The 18,016-nt window shown below is 62.4% G+C and overlaps 1 protein-coding gene across 2 annotated transcripts; it reads right to left on the bottom strand.

Moving 5' to 3' along the window:
• Window positions 1-120: 120 nt before the first annotated feature.
• Window positions 121-17,312, bottom strand: PLCD1 (phospholipase C delta 1). Of its 2 annotated transcripts, none has more exons than XM_036431874.2 (15): window positions 17,164-17,312; window positions 9,099-9,263; window positions 5,646-5,874; window positions 4,359-4,488; window positions 4,033-4,264; window positions 3,363-3,564; window positions 3,059-3,203; window positions 2,831-2,980; window positions 2,577-2,735; window positions 2,177-2,336; window positions 1,853-1,969; window positions 1,291-1,469; window positions 1,057-1,189; window positions 828-977; window positions 121-451 (listed from the first exon to the last, which is right to left on the bottom strand). In XM_036431874.2, exons 1-15 carry the CDS (start codon window positions 17,195-17,197, stop codon window positions 366-368), a joined length of 2,271 nt encoding a protein of 756 aa, XP_036287767.1. In that variant the 5' UTR covers window positions 17,198-17,312; the 3' UTR covers window positions 121-365. The 2 variants fall into 2 exon arrangements, with proteins under 2 accessions (XP_036287767.1, XP_036287766.1); XM_036431873.1 differs by lacking the exon at window positions 17,164-17,312 and adding an exon at window positions 12,733-12,884.
• Between the last annotated feature and the right edge of the window lie 704 nt (window positions 17,313-18,016).

Raw genomic sequence — 18,016 nt, forward strand, 5'->3', positions numbered from 1 at the left:
GAGAGTGAGATGCTGGGGTTCCAGGGCTCTGACACACACACACACACACACACACACACACACACACACGAACGCACTTACAGGAATTTGCTGGCATGCAGGTAAAGAGGCCACAGCAAGTAGTCTTAAGATTTTTATAAAAACCCTCAGCTGGCCAGAGGGTGGAGAGGGCTGCAGTGTTGTTCTTCGCGGAGCTGAGGACAGATCCAGGGCCCAGACCGGCTCCTCGGACCCGGGACAGGCAGCAGCACAGTGTGTCAGAGCTGAAGGCGGTGCGGGCCCCTGGCTCTCAGGGCAAAGCAGGGAGCGGCCGCCCTGCCTCCCCTCCCCTCGGCCATGGACAGAGGCTGGGCCCACTCCCGGGCCTAGTCCTGCAGCGACACCTTCACAAAGAGGGTGGCGGACGGGTGCTGGTCTCCGTTCTTGGACATGAGGTGGACGTGGCGGTATCCTGGCAGGGGAGGGGGTGGGGAGGAGCACATGAGGAAAGTTCCAGTCGCTCCGGCAGGATGCTTCCAGGGCGGGGTGACCAGACGTCCCGCCAACACCTTATTCAAGGGACAGCCACGCCTGCCCAAGAGATGCCGGGCCCTGCCTCAACCCCCTCCCCCCTGACCGGGCCCTGCCCTGCCCTTCCCACCCCTCCCCACCCCTCCACAAACGCTCACCCTGCTTGTGGGACAAATTGTTAAAAATCGGGGACTGTCCCGCCAAAAGCGGGACGTCTGGTCACCTTATTCAAGGGACAGCCACTCCTGATCCAGGAGATGCCGGGCCCTGCCTCACCCCTCCTCCCCTCCCCTCCCCTCCCCTCCCCGCACACTCACCCTGCTTGAGGCTGTTGAGGGGGATGGTGCTCTGGCCTACGAAGTCGTTCTTGGAGGAGGCGTCGTAGTCCTCCACCACGAAGCGCACGAGGGCCAGCTCCGGCACCGCCACGTCGAACTCGAACTCCGTGTCCCACCACGGGTTGAAACCTGGGGGCACAGGCGCCGTGTCAGCGGCCGGGACGCCGGCGGGGGCAGCAGCCGGGCCCGGGCCCGCCCCGGCACGCACCGTTGTTGGTGACCACGGCGGTCTGGCGGCTGGCCATGTCCCGGCCCACACCGTGCACCTCCACCGTCACCTTGGGGTCCACGATTGAGTTCTTGCTCTTGTTGACCTTCGGCAGCTGCTGCCCCGTGATGACCTGAGGGGAGGGGAGGGGAGGGGAGGGGCGTCAGGGAGGGGCCTGGGGGGGTAGGGGTGGCACAGGGGCAGCCCCTGGCCCGTCTCTCCGGCCGGCCATACCCGGATGTTGAGCCGCTTCCGAGCCCACCAGGGCCCCTGAGCCGGGTTGCGCGGGTTGAAGGCGGAGTCGGGGTCCCGCAGGAAGGCGGGCTTCAGCACGTACCCGCAGGCCCCGTTGTCCTGGAAGCGGCCCTGGTACACGTCCATCTCGGGCCCAGGCGTCTGGAAGTTCAAGGCCACTGCAGGTAGGACAGAGCAGGCTCAGGCTGTGGGCTGGCCTCAGGGGCCCTGGAGCCCAGCCTCCTCGGGGCACAAGGAGGCCTCTGAGTCGCGTGGTGAGGAAGCAGCCGGGGCCAGCATCACTGCAGGGCCTCCTGCCCCCCTAACCAACCCTCCGTACCCACCTCCCAGCCCTTTGCCCGGGCCAGGACTCCACTAACAATCGGGCTTCAGACCCTGTCTCGCTGGTAGAGGGGGTAGTTCCCAACCGAGGTCAGCAGCTCCTGAGCCCACACGCCGCGGCACCTGGCCCTCCCTGCCCAGGTCCCCACGGCCTCTTGGTCCCTGGCCCTCCGCACGGAAACCCCCAGCCCCGCCTCCTCCCGGCCCAGCCAGCGGGTACCGATCTGGCAGCCCCCGTTCCACATCTCCACGGGGCTGTAGTTGGAGGAGTCGGTTCTCCACCCTGCAGGGTAGATCCTGCTCAGGTGATTCACATTGTGGCGGACGAGGCTGTTTCCTGAGGGGGGTAGGGGGTGGTCAGGCAGGGAGGCCTCAGGTGCGCCTGAGTCCCTCCCCCCGGCTCTGCCGGTAACAGCTGGGAGTGCTGACTCTGTTCACAGGCGGGGGGGGGGGGGGGGGGGGGGGGGGGGGGGGGGGGGGCAGGTCGGGTCTGGCCAGCCGGATAGTCAGACAGGGCAGCACCTCAGGGTGCACGCCGGCTCACCTGATTCCTGGAGCAGTCGGAGGATGCGGTTCTCGGAGAAGGACGCCATCTCATAGAAAGCCTGCCCCGGGCTGCCCGGGCCGGGGAAGCCCCGGAAGTGGACGCTCTTACAGTAAATGACCATGTCAGAGAGCTCCTTCACTAGCCTGAGCTTGTCCTCCTGGGGGCCACGGGGAGGCCCGGGTTAGAGTCAGAGGTGGGGGCAGGTGGACACTGAGAGAGCCAGAGACCCAGACAGAGAGACAGAGAGGGGAGACAGACACAGAGAGGGGGCAGAGGGTCTGAGTGGCAGCCACCAAGAATGGAGACAAGGCACCCCCTCCCACCGGGTGATTGGGGGGCAGGGGGTGAGGATGGGGGAGGCCCAGGGCTGCCCTCCCCCCACAGCTTCCCCTCGAACCTTGGGCTTGTGCTGCACTCGGCTCCTCACGGCCTCATCCTCCATCTCGGCCGCCTCATCCTCATCGGACACGACAATGGCCTCAGGGCCCCCTTCCCCGCTGGGGGGCAGGAGCCCCCCTAGCTTCTTTCCCTTCAGCAAGATCTTCCCCTTCAGTTGCTATGGATGCATGGGGCAGCTGGTCAAGACCCGGCTGGCCTCCCAGCCAGTCCCCCTGCCCTCTCCTCTGGGCACCCCCAGGCCCCACTGTGCACCTCAGGGGATGGGAGGCTGGTGGAGACCCCTTCCAGCGGCCGGTCCAGCAGCATGGAGCCCAGAGTCGTGCTCAGGTGTCGCGCCATCACGCGCTGCTGCTCCAGGCTGCAGTGGTTCTCCAGGGACAGGATGACGGGGTAGGGGGACGCCTGTTGGTCCAAGGCAGATTAGGAGGAGTCGGCTACCCCTGGCCTTCCCCTCTTCACCCCCCCCAGGGGTATGGCCACCTTGAAGGCGTAGTCCCGAATGGCTCGGAGCACATCGCAAAAGAGGATCTTGGAGGTGAAGGTGTAGCCGTGGTAAATGATGGGCTCCTGGTTGGGTCCGTCCCAGCAGTCCAGCTCCAGGCAGCGGCAGCCTTTGCACAGGGCCCTGGAGAGAGGGAGTGGCGCTAGGACCCGCCCACGCCAGAGCCCCGCTCATGCTGGAGCCCCGCCCATGCCAGAGCCCCGCCCATGCTGGAGCCCCCCCCCCCGCCTGAGCCCCGCCCCCGTCAGAGCCCCGCCCCCCGGCCTCCACGGGCTGCCCCACCGGATGTAGGCTTCGGTGCTGCTGGGCCCGGTGATCTGGTCCTCCAGCAGGTAGGTGTTGTGGGAGGAGGACACCAGGTAGTGGCTGAGCGGCTGGCCCATGTCCTGGTAGACCCGCCGGTGCGCCAGGTTGAAGGCGCTGCCGTCGGCCGAGAGCAGATACATGAGGAAGCCGTCCTTGGTCATCTGCCGCTGGGCCTTGGCTGGGAGGGAGGCGGGGACCAGTCAGAGCCCTCCACCGGCCAGCCACCGCCCGGGGCCCTGTCTTCTCCTGTTCTGTCCCCCAGACTGTGAGGCCCTTGAGGACGGCACTGCACCTCCTCCAGCACTGTGCCTGCACACGGGAGCCCCCTCCGGGACAGGGCTGGGTCTCCAAGGTGGGCCCAGGATGGGCATCAAGAGGGAAGCAGGGACAGTGCTTGCTTTCCCAGCTTCCTCTCCCTCTTTCCTGGGAGAGTGCTTCTCAAAACCCCCTGAAGGAGAAACTGAGGCAGGGAGTGATCCTGTGTGCCATCTGCCTGCTTTCATGGGCCGGCAAATACTGGCCGGGTCCTGAGGCTGCCTGAGCGCGCACACACACACACACACACACCCGCACACACCCGTTCCTGCAGCTCCCTATTTTGGGCTGCAGGGTCCCCAGGGGTCTCCCAGCCTGGTGTGGCTCTCACCAGTCTCGTTGGGCTCGTAGCGCTCAATGAGGGAGAGGGCCAGTGCAGGCCCGGCCGCCTCCTCCCGCTGCTGGTGCCGCAGAAATGTCACTAACTGATCCACGGACAGCGTCTGCTCCGAGCCTGCAGCCTCCTCGAAGGTGCGGTCGATCTCCTTCCGCTGGGTCAGCATCTTGTAGAAGGCCTCGATCTCCTCGTCCTCCAAGGAGTCTGTCTGGGAGTGGTCACATTCCTGCAAAGCCAGGGCAGCCCGTGGGCAGGCAGGCTCAGAGCTGGCCCTGGCCGAGGGCCAAGGACCCCCCTGCCAGGGCCCCCTCCTGCCTCACCCTGAAGATCTTGCGGGCGTAGCTGTCATCCACCTGGATGTTGAGCTCCTTCAGGAAGTTCTGCAGTTCCTTGAAGCTCATCTTGTTATCCTTGTTTTTGTCAGCTTTCCGCAAGCAGGAGTGAATCCAGCTGGGCACGAAGTAAGGAAAGAACCCAGGAGCCCGCGTGCCCCCAGAGCCTCAGCCAGAGCCCTGTTTCAACTTCAGCTTCCGGGCCCAGGCACACGGAAGCCACTGTACCAGTAGACACAGCTCCCTGTAGGCCCCACTTACTGGAATCCGAATCCCAGGGGCAAGGCCTGGTGGCCTCTTGAGTGGAAATGGTACATCCTCGAACGGGATCTTTTTCCTATTGGCTGCCTTGGAACCCTTTCCGATTTTAAAACTATTATTTTCTTTCTATGAAAGGATTTATTGTAGATCATTTAGAAAATAAAGAAAAGTAAACAAATCCCCCATAGCCTCAGGGATAACTCTGTTAATATTAATAAGCTATGTCCTCTTGTTTTCGACATATAACCGTTAGCCAACTTGACTAAAGCATTTATAGGAAACAGCAGATGTCAAGCCACTGATCATATGTTGTCGGGGTGGGGCACTTAACCCCCATGTCTCTCTTACCTCTATCCTCTCTCCCCTCGGCCTTGACCTTGAGAAATAGATTATTTAAATGCCAGAGACCAGGTCTCCCACAGCTTCCCAACTTTGTGCTGGTTACAGACAGGAAGAAGGGACATGGGGGGGGCCACATAGCTCTCTGGTGCTTGGGTCAGAGTGGACCAAAAAGGGCTCCAGAGGCTTCCCCATGATTCCCTTCTTCTAGGGTTTGAATTGTGATGCCCCAAAATGTGTGTATGGAAGCCCTACCCCACAATATGATGGTATTTGGAGATGGGGCCTTGGGAGGTTTAGATGAGGTTGTGAGGTGGGGCCCTCGTGATGGGATTAGTGCCCTTCTAAGAAGAGACACCAGAAAACTTGCTCTCTCTCTCTTTTTCTATCCCTCTCTCTCTCTCTGTGTGTGCCATCGGAGGACATAGTGGGAAAGAAGGCGTCCATCCAGAAGCTAGGAGAAGAGCTCTCACCAGAACCCAACCATGCTGGCCCCTGATCCCGGATTTCCAGCCTCCAGAACTGTGAGAAAAGGTATTTCTGTTGTTTAACCGAATCTGTGCTATTTTGGTATGATGGTCCGAGCTGGGCACCTCCCATGCCCAGGCTGGCCTGGGGACCGCCACAGCCAGAATCCGCAGGCTGGGCCTGGTCCCAGCGCCACTAAAAGGATACTGCTGCAGCTTCTGCTGCTGGTCCATGGAGCCTGAGTGGTGGATGATCTTGCGTAGCCCCTGCACCCAATGCTGGGCGTCCGCAGGGGAGGAGGCGATGAGGTCGAGTGTGTTTCGCTGGTTTTTAAAGACGATGGAGAAGCAGCGGTCCTCAGGCACGTCCCGGGCAAACTTCTCCAGGCCCTCGGTGCGGTGTCCCATCCGCACCTCCTGAATGTCCTCGATGGAGACTGGAAGAAGGCGATGGGGGCAGAGAGAAGCATGAGGCCACCCCCTGCCCTGACGTGGTGGAGGCCACCGTTCAGAGACAGAGGTGGGGCTGGAGCTCAGGCATTGGTGCAGGGAGAAAGGAGCCGGCAGGAGGACAGACAACAGCGGGGGAAGGAGGAAGGAAGGCAGAGACTGAGGCGGAGAAGGAATGTGAGACACAGCTGTAGTGGGCAGAGTGAACGCAAAGAGCGGGGCTGACTTCAGGGTGGGCAGGCCTTGGACCCCAGGCCCCATTGTTTCCATGCTGTAGGATCGGGGCAGGGCAGACCACTCTGGAGCTTGGGGCCTGTGACCGAGAGGAGGCCACACCCCCTCCTGATCGGACTGGCTTTGGACCTGTTCTCCCCTCAGACTGTCGCATGAGCCTCCAGCCGCGGCCTTGGGGTCTGGGGGCCCGGACAGAGGGAAAGGTGCTGTGTCAGAGGGTAAAGAGGACCGTACCCCATTTGGGTCTGTTTGTGTCCAGAACTCAGGGGACCCCTGTGTCCAGAACTGAGGGAACCCCTGAGTCAAGAGGGCTCTGCCCTCCAGGATCCCAAGAGGCAGACCGGAGCACGCACACTGGGCGTCTGAGAGATGACATCATGCTGCCCTTAGGAGCCAGGCGGAGGGCCCCGCAGCCTTCCCAGCTTCAGTGGGCAGCAAGGCCCTGCCTACCCTCCCTAACCCCCGCTGTACCTTCCCTGATCTGGCTGGGAGCCAATCCCCCCAGGCGCTCTGCCTGCCCTACCCCCATCCTGAGCCATCCTCCTCCATCTGTCCTGGGTCCCAGACCAGCTCTAGCTGAAAGCCGCTTGTCCCCCCTGGTGCCCGCACACACCCGAGCGCCCCGGAGTCTCCTAGCCACCTGCAGCCACATGTGCGTGCCATGGGCCCAGCCCGGGCAGCAGGCTCTGGGAAGTGGGGCACGTGAGCCCTGGGCCATCTGAGGTTCAGGGGATATCCCTGCTTAATCCCTGTGCCCAGAGCCTCCTGTGCCCTGCTAGGCCCCACACCAGCTGCCCCTGCCCCAGGTTGGAGTGCAAACAGGAAGCCCCCAGGCCGGCACCCCCTCCCGCACCAGAGAGAAAGTCCAGATGCCTCCAGTGCTGATAATGCCTGCCTGCCCGCCCCTGGGAACCAGAGTGTGTGTGTGTGTGTGTGTGTGTGTAGATGTGGGGTGGGGGGCAGGGGACTAGTGACAGAATCAGGGGAGACTTAGGGATCAGGGAGCAGAGGCAGAGAGAACCCCTACTCCCTCACCTGGCCTCAGAGTCCCTGCGGATAGAGTACCGTTGAGGACAGCAGTCTCGCCCTCAGCAGGGAAGCAGCCAGCAGGCAAGCACAGCCCAAGGCCTGCCTCAGTGGCTCTGACATGGAAGGGAGCCTCCGGGGCCACTGTCCTCACCTGGCCACACCCGACGCCCGACCCTGGACCTGTCACCCCTGCAGCTCCCTCACTCATGTCCCGTCCTCAGCCTCGCCCTGCTTCTTGCTCACCCTGGGTCTCCTGCCTGGAATCCTGTCCCTGCCTCCTGCTCATCGCCATCCCAGCAGGAGGGTCTCACACCGCCAGGGCAGGTCTGGAAAGGCCCGAGTCTCTACTCCTCAGCCACCCCCACGCCCAGCCCCGCCAGGCGGGAGGCCCACCCTGGGAACCATTCAGAGGGACTGGCTGCTGGGCTCCCAGGAACCCCCAGGGATCAGAGCGTGAGATGCCCCGTTCCCATGGAGCCGCCACCCACCAGCGTCTAGCAGGAAACCCCGTATCAGGGCAGAGGCCTGTGGAGAAGCCTGGCTGGTGCCCCAGAGGCAAGGTCAGGGTCACTCAACTGCTGAGTGGCCGACGTGCGTGGAGAGAGGTTTTCTGAGAGCGCTTCAGTCTCCATCTCCCTCAGACCCTGCCCTGGCCCACAGCTCCAGGGCCCCCGCCCAGCTCCCCCCGACTGCCCCTGCTCCTGTCCTGCCTCACCTCTGGCTCCTTAGACCACAGGTCAGCAGGCCATGCCTCCTTATGCTTCCGCCCAGTGTCCTTCCTGAGTTACCTTCTGTGGGCTGACCCGCCCCTTCCTCCTGTGACCCTCCTGCTCCTACTGGGGCCTGTCACCCGTGTCTGACCTCATTCCCTCTACACCTGCCAGTGTGCTGACCCTGCCTGACCCCAAATGGCCGAAGGCAGGTGAATGCGGGAGGGATTTCCTGAGGTCTGGGCTGTGAGAAACCCAGCTGCACTGGCCCATAGAGCAGCCACCGTGCGCCTGTGGTCATTTACATAGGAAGTCATTAAGATTCAACCAAGCGAAACGTTCGGTTCCTCGGTCACACCAGCCACATTTCACGTGCCCAGTGGCCACAGGTGGCCAGTGGCAGCTGTGACAGACAGCCCAGATAGAGGACATGCCCATCGGGACAGCCTTGGTCTGAGATTTCCCCACCCTATAGAGGTGCAGCGTAGACCTCGCATTTGACAGAGACTTTGGGGCATTCTGTGTTAGCCATCATCAGAGTTTCCCGCGAAGGCCTCGGAGGGGACGCTCTCCATTTGCAGGCCCGAGCCTTGGGCTCCTGGGCCATTTCCGAAGCTTCTGGAAAGCCCTCGGACCCATGCCCTTGAGGGAGCTATCCTGCTGAGGCCTCTCTCGTTGTGTCCTAGCCCCGCTCTGCCCCATCTCCCTGCGATGGCCCCAGTCCTAGGGAAGGGCTGCCTCCTTCAGGCCCCCCCTCACATCCTGACCGGGCTTTCTCTGCTCCAAATCCGGGCTGGCTTTGGCCTCACCAACCGCACCTGGAGTCCGGTCCACCCACAACTGCCTGGGCGTATACCTATGCGTTCACACAACACTGTCCAGCGCCCCCCCTCCTCGGAACCTGCTTTCCCCACCTGTGGTCATGGCTACGTGCCCCTCACCCCCAGGAGCCTTTAGCATCTGCATCTCCGTCTGTAGTCCTGGGTCCATGACCGCACTCTCCAGCCCAGTCCAGAACGCAGTTTTCACTGCCTCCTCCCCCAGACTCTGGCTAGCTGCGGTGTCCCCATATCTGGTCCCGATTGCGTGACGGGCCCATGCCCCACCAGGCTGGGACTCAGTTTCCCTATCTGTGGTCCTGGTCCGTGATGGACCTCCACCCCCAGCCAGCACCAGTGTCCCCCCTCCAAGCCTGGGCTGCACACGCTGCCTCCTCCCCCACGGCCCTGGGCACTCACACAGCTGGGACTCGGGGCTCCGCATGACCTTGCGGGACTCCTGCCAGATGGTCTTGCAGTCCTCCTGCAGCTTGTAGAAGCGCTCGCGCCGCCATGAGTTGGACTTCACCTTCAGGAGCTGGGTGCCCTTCAGCAGCGCCTGTAGGTCCTCGTCATTCTGTAGGCCTAGAGGGCAGAGCTCGTAAGACACGCCACCTCCTCCGGGGTCCCTGCTGCCCCAGACCCCACGCTGGCCACGCCCACGTTTAGACCCTCTAGGAGCCTCGTCCTCATCTCTCTGGTCACGTCTCCCCCCTTCAGCCATGCTCCACCCTGCCCTGCCTCCACCACGAAGCCATCTCTGAGCCAGCTGAGGCCATGGAAACCTTGGGATGCCTACTCACGCAAGCCCTCACCTCATACCCTGACCTGCCCCCCACAGCTGAATGGACAAAGGGTGGGCAGCTAATCTTAGATCTCCTGGTCCCTGGGGGAACAGACCCCTCCCAGGAAGCAGCCTGGCTCTGAAAGACAAGGTGGGCCCCTCCTGGTCACACGGGATCAGAGTGAACTGAAGGCAGCGGGACTAAGAGAGGGGGCAGAGCAGGAAAGAAAAGGGGCAGACACTGATGGCAATAGACCCAGAGCATCTCAGAGCTCAACAGCCTCCCAGCTCCAGTGGCTGTGGAATCACCTGTGTCACCCGTACCCCCGACTAACCGTGTGGCCTAGGCAAGTGGCCTTATGTTGCAGGGCCCCTACTTTCCCGTCTATAAACTGAGGATAAAGATAGCAGCCCCCTCAAAGAGAAGGGCTGTGGTTCAGTGAGATGATGCGCATTCTGGGAAGGTCCCGAGGTAAAGCAGTTGTAGTTCTTAGAGCCAACACTGTCATTCCTGTGGGGCCCTTGTGCCCATTCCAGCCACCCTCACCATGACTACCGCCACCCCTGACTTGCACCTGCTTGAGTGGGTGTTGATCCTGGCCCCCAGGGGAGAGGAGCCCGCTGCAGCCTGTGCTCATCCTGTCGGGATGCCCCTGTCCCACCCCGTCACTGAGTGTCCTGGGCCCAGGACGCCTCCGGGTACAGAGTCTTAAGTCACAGTGCAGCCCTTTCAGCAGCTGGGGCCAGGCCCAGCCCCACAGCCAGGACCAGAACCTCCATCTGTAATCCTGGGTCTGTGTCCGCGTGGCACCCCCTTGCTGCTGTCAGCGACCCAGGCTGGCCTGAGGCATGGGCTCCCAAAGCGATGGTGCCCAAGCAAGAGGCACCAAAGGGACACTGTGCCCCTCTCCAGGAGCCCTCACCCCCAGCAGACCCTGCACCAAGTGTGATCAAGAAGAGACCCCCAACACACCCTAATAACCTACCATTGTCATATAGAGTGAGATCCATCTATGGCTGTGCCTGTACATATCACCCTATATCTGTATCTATAGATCTGTATCTGCATGTGTCACCCTATATCTGATTCTATATCTGTATCTCTACATATCTTTATCTGTGTTATCACCCTAGCCGCATGCAGTCCAGCAGCCAGCTTCATTCAGAGCCAGTGGGCCATTTCACCTCACGTCTGTCACCAATGTTAAAACTATGTGGCCATTGCCATCTTTATCCTCTGCTCCAGCAGGGACCGTGCGGGTCCAGTCTGTGGGGCCTACGCCTGCAGGCTTTTCTTCTCTGAGCCCGGACTCCCAGCCCCTCATAGTCTCTCTCGCTGTGTCCTTACCTCCCCACTCCCTAGCCAGGCCCACACACCCACAGAACTTTCTGGACCACTTCCGTAAGCCCCCTCCTTACCCTCCCCATCACCGCGTCACCACATCCTCTTTCCCCTTGCCAGCCTCCTGCCTCCGGCTGGGACAAAGCCCAAGGCTAACATCCACCTCCTTATCGCTTTGGGCAACTCCCTTCCCAATCTGTGCCCCTGCTCCCCGTCAGCCCTGGGCGAGGACAGTGCTGGAGGAGGCGTCTCTGGGCCTTCTCCGAGGCGATCTCCTGATGGGACACCCCCCCCCACCTTTGCCCCAAGTCTCTGCACCCCAGGAGACCCCTCTGCCGCGGTGGGAGCAGTCCCCCTTCGGCGCCAGGGGAAGCCCAGTGGAAGAGAAGGGGGCTCCATCCGGCAGGATGTCCTAAACTGCTGGCTGTGTCTGTGGAGCTCAAAACCAGAGCAGGGGGGTGGGGAGCCCCCAGGCTGGACAAGAGGCACCGGGGCCTCTGCCTGCCTGGGATCCCACGGTCCTTTCTGAGGCTGCAGTGCACCCAGGAGGGACATCTTACACTCAGTCCGCACCCACCCCCCAAGCTGGGCACACAGGAGGACCATCCCCTGCCCACAGCTCGGATGGGACTGTGGGGGAGGGGTGGGAAAGGAGAAGGTTCTCCAACTCTGGAAAACACCGTGAGGAGATGACATGTTCATCCTGTCCTGGAGCCAGGCTGCGGCCCTGTCTGCAGTCCGGCAGAGATAAGCCCCCCAGCTGCCGAGGCGACTTCCGGACACAGTGTCCCTCCCGTTGATAACACCGCCCTCTGGGCCGCCGGGCCACCTGGGCAGGCACCTCCACCTCCTCCGAGCCTCAGGGAGCCCTTTTGTTTCAGAGGCTCCTGGGCTGCCCGCCCCACCGCCCAGCAAGTGTGGGCACTCCTCACCCAGCCCCATTCACTTAACTCCAGTGCCCTCTCCCGTGGGAGGGTGTGGGGAGAGGCCTCTGAGCTCAGGGGCCCTGGGGAGGGTGCTGTAGGCACCAATAGGAGGCTGAGGGGGGTGCCAGGAGCCCTGACCATGTACCTAGGGGGATGCATCATGGAGACAAACTGGGCTTGGGACTCATAATAATACATAGCAATACTGAGGTAAAGTCACACAGCGATGTACACGGTTACATGGAGCCACACACAGCCACACACCATACACACCAGGGCCTTATCATCATCATCGTTAGGATAATGATAGCATCCTCCATAATAATGGTTCGTCTTTGAATAAGACCCTGCTCTTAGCGCATGTATTTAACCTCCCTAACAACCCTATGAGGGAGGCGCTGTCACTGTCCCCATTTCACAGATGAGGAAGTTGAGGCTCAGGGAAGTTACACGGTGGAGTCGGGACTCAGAAGCCTGCCCACAGGGTCCATGATAGGAAACGTCACCATGCAGCCACCACGCAGGAGTACACCGTCACCAGTGGTAATGTCAGAAAGTCCACAGAACACACACCCTCACACAAAGTCATAGAATCACTCAGCCGCGGGGATCACCCATTGTCACATCTGTCCCGCACAGTGCACATGGCATCACACTGGACCCCACACGGTTGCAGATCATCTCATAGGATTACAGTCATACCAGTTGCACACCAGGACACATATCCGGTTGTGCCTCATAAATCTATAAATAGGGAGGGTGGGAGGGAGGGGTGGCAGGGAGCAGGGAGGCTCGGAGGAGCTGGCGGTATGTCAGGTGGAGGGGTAACCAATGCCCCCAGGATTCACCCCACGTGCCACCCCTGCACACACAGCCCCACAATAGGTCACACACTCGCAGGAATACTCAACAGGTCCAATCAAAGGAACATATTATAGGCCGCCTCCTGCCCCAGCTGCCATCCCAATCTCCACAGACCTCGGGGTTCCCCAAGACCCTTACCCAGCCTCTGCCCATTGAGCGCCGCCACCTTGAGGCTCTGCTCCTGCAGGTAGAGCTCTCTGGAGTGGCTCCGGCCCCGCACAAACTGCATGATGCAGCGCAGTGGCTCCCGCCGCCCGTCGAGCCTGGCCCAGGACAATGCACTGGCCTCCAGATGCCTAACAAGGAGGGGGCGGGGCTAGAAACCAGTTGGAGGGGCGGGGCCTCAGCCCTAGGGGCGGGGCGAGAGGGAAATCTGGGCTGAAAGGGGCGGGGCCGATAGCCCCTGGAGGTGGGGCCGGAGCGGGATCCAGGCGGAAAGAGGAGGAGCCAGAGCCCAGGGGGCGGGGCGCCCTGGAGGAGGAGCCGGGTCCGGGAGGCGGAGGGGGACACATCCATAATCCAGGAAGCGGATCAGTGAGGAACACCAGAGGCCAGAAAGCGGATCGGGGGCACAGCCAGAGCCCGAGAGGTGGGGACGGGGAGGAGCAGAGCCTGGGGGGGAGGGGCGATGTGGAGGCTGAACTATATACTCAGAAAGCTGACCCGGGACCCAGGGGCGGGGGGACCCGGGAAGCGGGGTCCTCCCTGGAAGGCGGTGCTCCGCAGAGGGGCGGGGCCCGGCCCGGGGGGGTGGAGCCTGAGCCTGGCTTCCCAGCTGGGGTCCCCGAGGAGGAGGAGGAGGAGGAGGAGGAGGAGGAGGAGGAGGAGGCTGAGGAGCAGCGTGCAGTCCAGCAGTGAACTGGGCATGGAGGCTGTGCCAGACAACCTAGCCAGTCAAATATTTTACCAAAATCACTCAATGAATTCATTGTGACTCAGCTGGCTGTCGCCTCACTTGTGGACCTCAGGCAGGTCTGCCTCCTTCTGTTTCCCCACCTGAGTGGGTAACCTCCGAGGTTCGGAATGCGAAAGGAATTCTTGGGGAGGAAAAAAAAAATGCTGATCTTAAATGAGCCCACGAACACAGGCTTACTTTGATAAATACACGGGGACCACTGCCACTGTATACACAACCCGCTGCCTGTGTGCAGGGGAACAGAGGGGCCTTTCACGAAGGTGCAACTTCTCCGTCACTCACCCAGCAAGTTATTTATTGAGCCCCTACTGTGCGCCAAGGTCAGGACGCCGCCCCTGAGGCCTGACTCACTCCTCTCGCGCTCCCTGCCTCTGAATAGTTCGCTTCACTTCAGCTCCAGTCCCCGGCCAAGGCCGTGAGTCACCGGCAAAGCCACCTAGTAGCTCACACAGGCAAGCATAGCGACGATAAACTGGAGCACCGGGCGACCTGCGCACAGTCACTCCACAGAGTCAGTCACGAGTCAGTGCAGACGAGCTGCAATAGGGGTGCAGGCAAGCTGTTACTCATTTTGGAAAGGGGCGGGGAGCAGAGCGTGAGGGGAGCCTCTGTTTGAGAGAAACCATGCGAGGGTTGTTAACCGGAGGACAGTGATGGGATCGCATCTCGGTGTAATTTGCTCCTTTTGAATGGTGCCTTTGATTGTACGTTTAAAAACAAGATCCCGAGAAGGGCCTGCAGGCTTCACCGCCTGCCAAAGCGGCCCATGGCACAGCAAAGGCGCTGCTCAGCGTGGACCCGTGTGTGTCCATGCAGCGCGGGCACCTGGGACCCCAGGAACAGAACCGTGAACCGTAACGGAGGTGGAGAGGGGGTTGGCCACCCCGACTTGCTAGGATGGTCCTGGAACCATTTTCTCTTGGGCACAGTGGCTTTTTAGCCGACACAGAGCTCCCACGCCCGTGAGTGCCTTTATCGTCACACCTGGGAGGTGGGTATTGCGATCCTGTGGGCGAGGAAACAGGCCCAGAGAGGCAAATGGGTTTGCCCAGGGTCACGATAGAAGGCAAAGCTAGGACTGGAGCCCAGGTCTCCGGAGGCCAAGATGAAGCCAGGGTCTTCCTATATACCTGCCTTCCCCTTTTAAAAAAGTTTAATCCTAACCATTAAAAAAAAAAAAGGATATGTTTTTATTGATTTTAGAGAGAGAAAAATGGAGAGAGAGGAAGAGAGAGACATCAATTTGAGAGAGAAACATTGACCTGTTGCCTCTTGTACACACCCCAACCAGGGATCGAACCGCAACCTAGGCGTGTGCCCTGACCAGTAATCAAACCCACAACCTTTTGGTGTGTGGGACAGCACTCCAACCAACTGAGCCACCCGGCCAGGGCACCTGCGTCCACTTTTACAGATGCCAGTTGTTACAGCGGGGCGGGAGGATCCGGTGTAGGAAAAGTTAGTGGAGGTCGGTGTGCTCAGTGAGGACAGGGCCCTGGGAGGTTATGTCCTCTTGGCACACCTGGAACCTGCTCAAGAAGCCAGTGCCGCCCGGCCACATGGAGAGAGCGGAGGAAGTGAGTGAGGAGGACATGGGGGCCTGGAACTTCAGCCAGCGGGCTTCAGCTTGGGAAGGAGCCCTTGATTCTTGAACCCAGGTCTAGTCACTTTTTTTTTTTCTGGCTAGGGATTGCTTTATGGCGCACCCTCATCTCCCCAAGAACTAGGCAGCAACTCACAGGGCGTGGTCCCTTGGGGGAACATGGCACAGGCTGCGTCCCAAGCTCTGTTCTCATTGCCTGATGGGTATCATCCCGTCCAATCCTCACAGCAACCCTGTGAGGCAGGTCGTAGCCCCCATTTTACAGGTGAGGCACGATTCAATCAAGGGATTTGTCTTGATGAAAAAGCCAAGCGGTTTGTCCAGAATTCATGCAGGTCTACTACATACACTGCCTCTGCATGTATCTGGGGCTGAAGGCAGAAGGGACATGTCATGTCCAGGGAGGCGGGTCTCAAACAGGATGGGCCAGGGCGGCCATGCCCATGCCACAGGCCTGGGAGGCCCTGGCTGAGCTGGCAGGCAGCCCCCTCTCCAGGGGAGGCACAGGGGCTGCCTGGGGAGAGAGGCTGGACAAAGGCGCAGACGCCTGAGGTGGAGCCCATTCCGATGCGGGTTGAGGTGGCAGCTGTGCCAGAGGCTACTGAGGGCTTTTAGGGCATCTGCGTGTGAGGCAGGCAGGCGTGTGAGAGGTGGCAGTGTGCCGGGAAGACAGCACTAGACTAGCTAGGGGATGGTGAGAGAGAAAGCAGAGTCCCCAGGGCGGTCCTCTGAGCTGCCAGTCTCCCTTCCTGCCAGGCTGGCAGGGGCATTGGGGCACCTCTGGCCTGAGGAGGGAAGAGGGGGCACTGGAAGGTGGGGATTCCATGGCACGAGGTTGCCTGGAGGAGCCTGGGCCACTGGTATGAGAGTAACAGCTCTGGGCATGGAGCCAGTCTCTCTGGGCCACAGGGGCCAGGTCTGGCCAACTGGGAAAGGAGACAGGCTGGGACAGGCTGAGAAGAACATCTCCGAGTCAGACAGCTGAGGGGCACAGAAGGGCCTCTGCCTTTCTCCTTCCCAACTATCACCTCCAGGTCTGGTTTAGAAGGATGGGTGGTGGACAGAAGCTTCTAACCCTAAGGGTGCTAGGAGACTGAAGGAGGTATGGGTAAGCAGTGATTGGCGTGAGAGGGGCGGGGCTTGCTGAGCTGACAGCCGGTGGGATTGGGGGTGGGGACAAGAGGGTAAGTTCCCCAGGTGCAGGTCAGCCCCCAGACTGGAGCAAACAGATGCCAGGGCCAGGTTGGGGAACCCGTCCAGGTCCTGGGGGGGGGGGGGGGGGGGGGAGTCGGGAGCCCGCGACTGCTCTTCCTCCAGGAGGGACCGCGTTAGGGCCAGGAGCTGGCTCAGACTCCGTTCGGCCGAACCCAGGGTGGAGGCTCAGGCTTTGGCAGCTGAGACTTGGCTCCGTCCTGCCAGGAGGATGCTCCGATGGAGGAATAAGGCTGCCCCCCCTGGGCATCGCGGGCTGAGCTCTGCGCGGGGCAGTGACGGCGGCACGGCCCGACCTCGGCCAGCCTGGCACACCTCCCCGGCCCACCTCCCCCGCATCCTCTCCCACCACCACCACCACCCCGCCACACCCACACGGCCGAGCGATCCGGCAGCCGGGGCTTTGTGCGGAGCTCCTCCGGGCGCCCGGATCGGGCGGGGAGAACTCGGTTCTGCGTGGATGCCGGTTCCTTCCCTCCCCGGCCTCTCCGTGCGCGCTGGACCACGGAGCCCCGCCTCCCGTGCCCAGGGAGGGGGGGGGGGAGGGTGTCCTCAGGCTGGGGGACCCGGGAAAAGTCTCCATAGAAGTCTTCAGACCCGCACCCCTCCCCGCCCCCTCCCCACCTCGGTTTGGATCTGGCGGGGACTGAACTGGAAACGCCCAGGGTCCAGCCTGGCGGTCCCACCCTAAGTCCCGGGCCGAGATTTCCCCGCCGGAGCCGGGGGGCCGAGGGGCGGGCAGGACGGGGCGGAGGGTGCAGGGAAGAGCCCGGGGTCTCCCTCCCCGGAGCCGGGGCGGCTCGCGGCGGGGACTCCCCAGCGCCGGCCGGGCACTCACCGTGCAGCGTCAGGAAGTCCCGGCCCGAGTCCATGCCCGGCGCGGCGCCGCGGGGCGGGGGAGGAGTGGGGCGCTCCGGCGGCCTCGGGTCCGAGCCGATCGCGGTGGGGACGCGCGGGGAGTGCGGTGGGAGGAGGCCGGGGGTGGGCCCGGGACTGCGCCCCGCCCCCGCCGGCCCGCCCGTGCCCCCGCCCCTCCGGTCCACCAACCCGCGCCTCTGCCCGCCCCATCCCGGGAGCCGGAGGGAGGGCCGGGGCCGCGCCGGGAAGCCCGCCTAGCCCTGGCCGCTGGAGGGTGGACGCGCCCCGGCCAGAAATAGCCGGCTCCCGCCCGCTTCCTCCGCCGCCGCCACCCACAGGGCCGGCCCTGTCATTACCCAGGGCGGCCGGCCCCACGCCCTGCCCGCGGGCGCCTCCCCGGGCTGCGGTGATGCTCCGGGAGCCTGGCGTCACCCTCGGGAAGGGTCGGCGTCCTGTCCTGTCCGTCCCGTCCGACGCCCAGCCGGACTGGGGAGAGGGAGCTCCGCGTCCAGGCGTCTCCCCGCGGCTCTGCTTTCCCTGCTGCAAAACGGGGGACACGGGTTCCGAGACCCTCAGAGAGAGGGCTCCTGGGCCTTGTCCGGAGGAGGGTGTCTCCCCCCCCACCCCCCCGCCCCGCCAGCTGGGAAGTTTCTAACCCCAGGAGCGCCTTTGGTGGGGGCGGTGTGGGGCGGGGGCGGGGAGCTCACCTGAGACACCCCAAACCCCTGGGCGATCTGTGTAGCAGAGTGGCTGGCAGGTGCAGAGCCTGGGCCGCTGATATTCCCTAGCTCCATGCTGTGGATGGCCTCCCAGGGGCTGTCTGTGGACCCCAC

The sequence above is a fragment of the Pipistrellus kuhlii genome, unplaced genomic scaffold, assembly GCF_014108245.1.
Source record: "Pipistrellus kuhlii isolate mPipKuh1 unplaced genomic scaffold, mPipKuh1.p scaffold_m20_p_11, whole genome shotgun sequence".
In the NCBI taxonomy this organism is placed as follows: Eukaryota; Metazoa; Chordata; class Mammalia; order Chiroptera; family Vespertilionidae; genus Pipistrellus; species Pipistrellus kuhlii.

What these genes read in the sequence shown, in the direction of transcription:
- PLCD1 (XM_036431873.1), bottom strand. Translation starts at nt 12,823, where the DNA reads ATGCAGTTTGTGCGGGGCCGGAGCCACTCCAGAGAGCTCTACCTGCAG. An exon ending in CAGCAGCAGAAGCTGCAGCA is followed by an intron (nt 4,489 to 5,645) that starts GTATCCTTTTAG and finishes CTTCGTGCCCAG; the next exon opens with CTGGATTCACTCCTGCTTGC. An exon ending in CCAGCCTCCCATCCCCTGAG is followed by an intron (nt 2,736 to 2,830) that starts GTGCACAGTGGG and finishes ATGCATCCATAG; the next exon opens with CAACTGAAGGGGAAGATCTT.